The sequence below is a fragment of the Monopterus albus genome, unplaced genomic scaffold, assembly GCF_001952655.1.
Source record: "Monopterus albus unplaced genomic scaffold, M_albus_1.0 scaffold30.1, whole genome shotgun sequence".
Taxonomy (NCBI): domain Eukaryota; kingdom Metazoa; phylum Chordata; class Actinopteri; order Synbranchiformes; family Synbranchidae; genus Monopterus; species Monopterus albus.
The window spans coordinates 836,758-845,484 of record NW_018127910.1 but is presented as its reverse complement, the minus strand read 5'-3'; the positions used below and the strand labels follow the sequence as shown (position 1 = coordinate 845,484).

General features: G+C 37.7%; 1 protein-coding gene across 1 annotated transcript in view; it reads left to right on the top strand.

The window, feature by feature from the left end:
- Positions 1 to 2,442: 2,442 nt before the first annotated feature.
- Positions 2,443 to 8,727, top strand: part of lnpa (limb and neural patterns a) — a 9,684-nt gene continuing 3,399 nt past the window's right edge. Inside the window, 9 exon segments of the mRNA XM_020596515.1 lie at positions 2,443 to 2,591; positions 3,572 to 3,674; positions 4,109 to 4,150; positions 5,672 to 5,859; positions 6,672 to 6,730; positions 6,828 to 6,868; positions 8,318 to 8,401; positions 8,510 to 8,561; positions 8,658 to 8,727. The exon segment at positions 8,658 to 8,727 is cut by the window's right edge and continues 35 nt beyond it. Coding sequence (XP_020452171.1) covers positions 3,648 to 3,674; positions 4,109 to 4,150; positions 5,672 to 5,859; positions 6,672 to 6,730; positions 6,828 to 6,868; positions 8,318 to 8,401; positions 8,510 to 8,561; positions 8,658 to 8,727 — 563 coding nt within the window. The 5' untranslated portion in view covers positions 2,443 to 2,591; positions 3,572 to 3,647.

Here is an 8,727-nt window from a genome sequence, read left to right as displayed (position 1 = left end):
GCAAGACACATGAAAGTCCGCATGGAGTTTGCTAAAAAACACCTGAAGGACTCCAAGATGGTGAGAAATAAGATTCTTTGGTCTGATGAGACCAAGATAGAACTTTTTGGCCTTAATTCTAAGTGGTATGTGTGGAGAAAACCAGGCACTGCTCATCATCTGTCCAATACAGTCCCAACAGTGAAGCATGGTGGTGGCAGCATCATGCTATGGGGGTGTTTTTCAGCTGCAGGGACCGGACGACTGGTTGCAATCGAGGGAAGGATGAATGCGGCCAAGTACAGGGATATCCTGGAGGAAAACCTTCTCCAGAGTGCTCAGGACCTCAGGCTGGGCCGAAGGTTCACCTTCCAACAAGACAATGACCCTAAGCACACAGTTAAAATAACGAAGGAGTGGTTTCACAACAACTCCGTGACTGTTCTTGAATGGCCCAGCCAGAGCCCTGGCTTAAACCCAATTTAGCATCTCTGGAGAGACCTGAAAATGTCAACCAATGTTTACCATCCAACCTGACAGAACTGGAGAGGATCTGCAAGGAGGAATGGCAGAGTATCCCCAAATGCAGGTGTGAAAAACTTGTTGCATCATTCCTAAAAAGACTCATGGCTGTATTAGCTCCAAAGGGTGCTTCTACTAAATACTGAGCAAAGGGTCTGAATACTTATGACCATGTGATATTTCAGTTTTTCTTTTTTAATAAATCTGCAAAAATGTCAAATTCTGTGTTTTTCTGTCAATATGGGGTGCTGTGTGTACATTAATGAGGAAAAAAATGAACTTAAATGATTTTAGCATATGGCTGCAATATAACAAAGAGTGAAAAATTTAAGGGGGTCTGAATACTTTCCGTACCCACTGTAACTCCCACAGCCTGTAACAGTGACAAACACAGTTTATACTTACTGTAGCTCTTGTTATGACTCCTTCACTGGTCCCTTTCACTTGATGGACTTGTGCACAATTGAATGATGACAATTTGCATACAATACTTGAAAATATATATAGTTGCATAATATTTTCTGAATTTAGTCATTGATGATAGAATAAATAGCTTGGACCATCCAAATGTGGGTAAAGAAAGACATTTCTTAACCAAGCTTGTAAAGATTCAGAATGAGACACTTTTGTTGATGAATTATGACCCACCTAGAAATGCAGAGTTTCTTTTTGTGTACTCACCTTTGCTGCCATTTTAGATGTGGGTGCATTTAGTTCCACATAAGCACATTCTTTCCTTGATGTCTACTCTTCAGTGAGCCGAGCTGCGTTGATGTAAAAGTAGCAAGCCTCCTCATCTTCAGCAAGGAAACCAGGGCAAAGGGTCAGCTGAAGACAAAATAAACAAGCCTCCACACCCAAGAGAAGGAAGAATTTTTCTTCAGTCTGTGCAGATGAAAACATGGATGAATTAAAAAAAAAAAAGTGCTTTAAAATGGAGATCAGTGTAGCATTAGCTGTGCGGGAACAGTAAGCTTACAGTAGCTACAACCACTTGCTATAACTAGACTTAAAGTTAATCCACCTTTTGCTGTGGCTGGTTTTGCCTGGTTGTTGATCAGGCCCAACATTTCAAGACTATAATAAAGAGACAGGTATATGATAAAAAACTAAATAAAATAACTATATATAACATTGCATGTATTTAATGTTATATGAATTAAAAATATGTTGCAGCTTTGGTAATCACAAAAGCCACAATCATGGTAAATCAAAGTCACAAAGAAGTAGTTATAACCATAATATATACATGCCAGCCAATATAACAATCAATGCTGTTTCCATACATTCAAAACAAACAAACAAAAAACAAGGAAATGAACTGCATTAGTTAGGTTAGCATAAACTGCAATAATACACTTGTCAGAACAGTCACAGTAGGCCAGGTGTTTGTAACTTGGTCCAACTGCAACAATATCAGTTAAAAAAAAAATAAAAATAAAAATCTTTGTTTGGAAAATAACCTATTCACAGTGCAGCAATGGGCTGAGCTATGTTTAGGAGGCCCTGCACCAGCTACATAGACCTGGCTAGTTGGGCTGTTTTCCATGGTGCAGAGCTGCACTTTCAATTTGGTGAGCCTCGCCTCCAATGCTGCTAGCATCTGACATTTACTACAAGTACCATTATCACTAAAGGAGGCAGAGAAATAACTGAACATGCGACACTCTGAACAAGAGAAAGAAGGAGAGGAAGAGGGGCAAGCCAATGCTCTCAAGTAAGCTACTAGTGTAGCTAGCTAACATAAAATAGCAAGTTAAATTTGGTAATTAGCAAGAAATTCTGTAACACGTGTTTCTAAGTAGTGCGGGCATATGCCGTGGCTCAAAAATTAGCTGACACTCAGATAAACCTAGAAATTAGTGAGCTTAATTCATAAGCAATCTGATAGCAAGCACAACACAGTGCTGGCACAGCAAACAGGAAGTGAATACACTTACCTCAGGAACAGGAAGCAACAGTTCTCCAAGGCACTCGAAAGCAGTGTTACATGCTGTCCGTTTAGTGGACCCGCCCCTCCACGCGTAGGCAACCTCCTCTAAAACAGAACGGGTACAATTTTACCTCAGGCTTCAAACTCTACTGATAAGGTAAATACACTGCTGTATGTCACTGAGCTGTAGTTAAGTCATTCAGTTTCCAGCCTGGTTATTCGGTCTTGCTTGCTTACACAAACCCACATTAACTATCGCTAACGAAGTTAGCTATGACTGCGGTTCGTTATCAGCTGTTGAATGTAATAGTGTTAGCGTCAGTAGCTAGCAGTTAGCAAGCATTACAGCAGTGCCAACGTCAACTGTTTACTCTGTAGATGTGTTAAGTGGGTTAAGAGGTGATTTAAGAATTGTTAGTTGCAAATAGCGACATGATAGACCTTTCCAGTGAGGTAACCTGTACTTTTAAGCGACTAATGATTTCAGCTGAGCTCGTTATGAAACGTCCCTTGCTACTGAAAACAGTGAAGTTGTTAACTTTTTTAGCAAAGGTCGACTAGTTCAGCTGTTACTGTTACTGTTAAAAGCATAGAATGTATGTTATATATGGTTCCATGTCTTACAAGGAGCGTTTCAGCGAATTTAATATATGTTGCTTTAATAAATTCAGTTAATCAAAATACTACTTGGGTCCTTCACAACGACTATTACTGAAGCAATCTTAAGAAGAGTTAACGTCTAGGTAACTTTGGAGGCAGGTATTTGTGGTGCTGTTGCATGATAATATCTTATACTGAGATTATTTAGTCCACCCTATTCAATGTAAAATCAGCAAGGGATGATTAGCCTACCTATTAGCTATTATGCTAGAATTATTATTAGAATATAGGTGCAGCACATTATATTTGGAGAGCATCACAAACAACAGCTTCCAAAGTTTAAAACTGAATCAACACTTCTCTAAAACTGAACATTGTAACATTCATAAAGTTAGGATGTATTGCAGCAGTGTTGTATTACACTATGTCAGTTTTGTACTGCAGTGTTGTATTACACTATGTCAGTTTTAACATCATGTACTGAAAAAAAAAAACGTCAACTGAGCGTGCATTCAAACCAATTACTGTTGTCAACAGGTGGAGAGGAAATCTGTGAGAGGAAATCAGAGTAGGGTCTCTGTAAGACAATATCCTAAAGTCCCTCTTTGTCAACATGGGGGGTGTTGTCTCACGGTGGAGGGTATGTATTCACAGCTTTACTAAATGTCTTCCATATTATGCTGCTATAAGGTAAATTACATTTAGTCAAAAGGTTTTGCTTTGATAAAGAACAAGATAATTTACACTACCTGCCAACAGTTTGAGGTCACCTCCATTTTTCCTTTTGTTATTAGTGTAATTTAACAGCCAAAAAGACTACTGGCATTTTTTCTATATTAAAATGAAATATTGATTGGATAGATGGGACGGATGCAGAAGTTCCTACAGATGTGATCCACTTGTAGAGTAGAAGAATACCCACATGACATATACAGAAAATGTGCAGAAGTGGGACGATGAAACCGGAAGCTTCCTAATTCTCTCAAGAAGCTGCTTGCACAAAGAGCACCATTGTTATGGGAAATGACATGATTTGTTCTCTCTGAATGAGGTTTCAAAATGTTTGCTTTACAGGCAAAACCATCCACTGTGGAGATATTGCAAGGAATCGATAAGGTATGTTTATTCTCAAATAAATTTGAGCATAGATTTGTTAGATTGCCAGAAGTGTTTTGAAATCTCTAAAACACATTCTGTTTAAACAGTCTAGTTTACTTTAATCAGTCTTTCCTTCTTTAGATAGGGTGGGAGATAACATGCTATAAAATGACTCAAGCACAACAGATCCATGCTCTAAATATTTAGTAACTTTTACTTCATGTGGAATACACACAGTGCTGTGTTGTATAAGGATGGATCTTTTGACCTTAAGCAAATGTGACTATAAAAACCAAATCAGCTCCTCACTTCCTGACTTATCAGGCTTTAGTGCTCTGCTACAGTTAAACTAGGGTCAGACTATTTTCAGCTCTTCTTACTGGAGCAAGAGACACTACACATGTACTGAAGAGGTCAGGTGGCACTGATGTTGTACAGACTTGACTCTTGGTCTTGTTTCTTCTAGAAAAATCCTGTCATTTCTTATGATGAAATGTTTTGTCTAAATCCCATTTTTTGTCTGCATGGTTACACCACACATGCACACACACACACACACACACACACACACACACACACACGCATGCGTGCATGCATAATATACTGTAGAGATGAATGTGAGATCGGAGTGACAGACACATGTGTTGCAGTGTGACCAAGAGAGAATCCTGTTCTGTCCACTTGCTATTTTTGGATGGGGTAATCAGCACTTTAAAGTAGTGGTGTAACATTTCCATTTTAAGAAACCTAGAGAGGACTGAGCCATTTGTCAAATGAACGATAATAATGAATCGCATGAACGTGTTGCCTCCCCTGCCAGAAGGCAAGGCAAGCTTATTTATATAGCACATTTTCATACGTAGTGGCAGTACAAAGCGCTTAACACAATGTACACAGATGGATAAAACATTAAAATGCATATATAGATAAAACATAATACAAATTAGATAAAACATTAAACATTACTTAAAAGCAGCAATTACATGACAGTACAAATAGCAACATGCATGAGTAGATACCTAGTACTTTTAGTATAGCTGTGGGAAATTGTAAATTTTCACTGTTCTCAATAAACTTGTACCCCTTTACTTCAGTCTTTCCAAGACTAACCTCTGAGTAGTTTACACCAGAGACAGGTGTACTTTCTTCTGGAAAATTTGAAACATCAGTGTCTATACAGTCAGCTAAACAGCGCAATAAAGACAGTTGGTTATTGGGTAATGGATGAAAAATAAAAGTAAAAATAGAAGCAGATCAAGTGCAATATTGGGTGGAATTAAGATCCAACAGAAGGGAAATCCGCTCATGATTTGACCTAAATGTTTGCTAGGTGTACTCCCGTTACTCTTGGACTGTGTTAGAAATACTTCTCTAATGTGTTTGTATGCTCACCTTTAAAAATTTCTGTCCCACTAAAGAAGTTAGTGTTCATTGTCAAAAGTTCAACAGTCAATCCAAAGATGATTCCATTTGCATCTATATAATTAACTAATACTAATATAACGTGTAGTTTACTGTTTTTTTTTTTTTCCCCCACAGGATATACTGGCTCTTGAAGAATATAGTGAGAAGAATCAGAGGCAGCTAAAGATATGGATTGGGCGACTACTTCTGTACTCGTTCCTTCTCTACTTCATCACATGCATAGTGGTGTATTTCTGGTACCTACCTGAACAGTTAATGGGAATGCTCATATTGTCTCTTCCCTTCATAATATTTCCCTTATTGTAAGTATACATGATATTTGGACTGCACACTATGGCTAAAATTGTTCTATCTATCTGTCTATTTTTATATTGATCATTTTTTTTATTTAATACTATTAATAAGCTGCTCTTCCACTTTTTCCCAGTGTTCTGCATAAAGCTGGAGCAGTGCTCCTTTTAACAAAATGTTTGTGCTGTGCAACTTTGTAGCCCGAGTCAGCTACTTTCATTAGCTTTTCAATCCAATTTTTTTCCTTCTGTTCTCATTGACATTGCAAAATTCTATGAAATTGCACTCACTTTGTCCTTTCTTCTTTTTGATTTCTTATCAAATCGGGTAATGATTGAAAAGGCCAACAGGAGCGAGTGCTGCTGGGTTTGAACTAGCTTCACCAAAAGAGACTCTTTCATGAGCTTGTGTGCTAATGCTAGCAGCTTAGGAGTGCAGATGTTGCTTTTACAGATAATGTGAAAAGGTTCCCCCCTTTTTCCCCATTTGCAAATCACTAATATTATGTGATCTCCTCGCAGCCATCTCACTCACCTAATGGTCACTCATTTCTATGTTTCCAACAATGTGTGTGTGCTTTTCAGGTTTGGGTCTGACACATGTTTGCTTCACTGTAGCCTAATAGAGTGGTTGTGAAGATGAGGGCTGACCCAGTTGCAGGACAGATAGATTTACCAAAATTACTCATCAGTTTATCATTGTTATTGTGGGAAATATTTTATAATAATTGTTGGGGTCGTTTTGTCACAGAGTCCTACTTGATAGTCACAGTTTGACTATAAATGTGAAAAATAACTAACCTTTTTTTTTCTTTTCCCATCAGAGTGTGCTTCCTTCGAAAAATTCTTATAATTATTTTTTCACGAAGAACAAAAAAAAATAGTAAGATCCTTTTTGCTACACACCCTTCTTACATAAATGTTGGTATTTTTGTATGTCCTTGTTTTAAATGGTGATGAATTTTCAAAAATCTTTTCAGATATAAAACTGGAGGATCTGAAAGCACAAAAAAGGAAAATAGTAAGTTATGTTTTTATGTTTCATATTTTCAAAAGACCTACAGAACGTCAGTACCAGTGGAACTTCATGTTAACATAGCCTAGGACAGAAGTGCTAAAAATAAATTCTCTCATTTTTCTGACTCTTGCGTTATAATCATATTTGTGTAACATGACACAAAATTTTGGGCCAAGCACAGAAAGATTTATATTCTCATTTAGTAATTTTTCCTGTTTTCAGCCAAATGTTATCACACCAAAGCAATCAACAGATGTTGGCACCACCACCACAACTCAAAATCATTTACCAAAAAAAAACAAACAGTCGAGATCATTTTAATATGACCATAATGGCACAACGTATATATTTTCTTTAATATCCTGGTTTTGTCTGATATGCAAATATATGTGTCATAACAGAGATGAGACAGGTTGGTCAGGTGTTGCTAAGGACAATAGATGCTTGTCAAGTTAGTAAGAAGCATGCATTCCACTTTTCTTTTTAAGATTCATCATTTTACTCAGTGTAGCAGTAGAAGTTATAAACCATGACAAAATACCATCATGTCTCTTAGGCTGGTGGTGATTTTCAGCACTACACACACACACACACACACACACACACACACACACACACACACGGCACACTACAAATTTTCTTTCAAATGTCCCTGAAATCAGCTTTGTGTTTGAAAGAAGTGATATTTCAAAAGTGAATTTGTCATGCATCTGAGGTTTGCACTGTGGTCAGATAAGTGACAGAAGCATGTTTCCTAACTCATCATCTCTGTAGAACACCATCACTTTGATGTCTAGTGGTTGCCGGTGAAGCAAAGATTGGCATTTCCTTTTGCCAGTTAAGTGGGAAGCCTCGTAGTATGCTCTTATTGATCTCAGCATTTTGCAGCAAGATCCTTGCTAATTGAGGATCTACAGACAACATTTGATTGGTACAGTGACTTAACCCAGTAAACCATTCTGCTAATGTCACTTTAATTAATAGCATTTAAGCAGGAAAGAAATAAATCTGAGAAATTGCTTGTCATCCTCTGTCAAGTGTAATAACTTTCGATAATTAGGGCTGATGGATTTTCACACTTTCCATTATTGAATTAGTGAATGTAATTATTCTTCATAGTATATATGTAAACATTTAAAAATGTTTGGTACTTATTCTAAATGAAGATGTACAGTTTAGTGAAGTTTCTGGTGCCCTTTCTCAGTCACGTTTACTTGATTATGTCATGGTAGGTGATTAAGATATTAATGTGTGTTTGTAAAATGTGCCGGGGCTCTGGTGGGTTGCCTCGGCTGGCGTCTAGCAGCTGACTTAGAACTGGTGCAGACCAGATTATTATCATCTAATTACTCAGCAGCAGAGTTATTATTATTATTAGTATTATAGGAATAATTTACTTGTGGAATGTAAGAATCTACTTTGTAATACTCTTAATACCTTGTTTTTTTCCAGCTTGAAGAAGTTATGGAAACTGAGACCTACAATAATGCTAAAATGATTCTGGAGAGATTTGATCCCGACTCCAAGAAAAGACTTGTCAGTTTTTTATTTCTACTTTCTGAAGTACATCACTTTGCATAACTGTGTTGGATTTATGCCTTTTGTATTTAAACGTGCTCTTGCATGCTTGTTATCCCTGTGCAGGAGCTGGAATCCATTCCAGTTGGACCTCAGATGACTCCAAAACCAGAACAAGGTAGCAGCGCATTCTGAGGAAGAAAGCACTCGTTTCCCTACTTTCCCCTAGCATTTAATAGCACTGTTAAGCAACCTGCAATATTTTTTGTGTTAGAGCTCCGCCATCGCAATGTCATGCCAGAGACCCCCCCAGTGGCGGTGAGCCTTGCAAGCAGTGCTGCTGC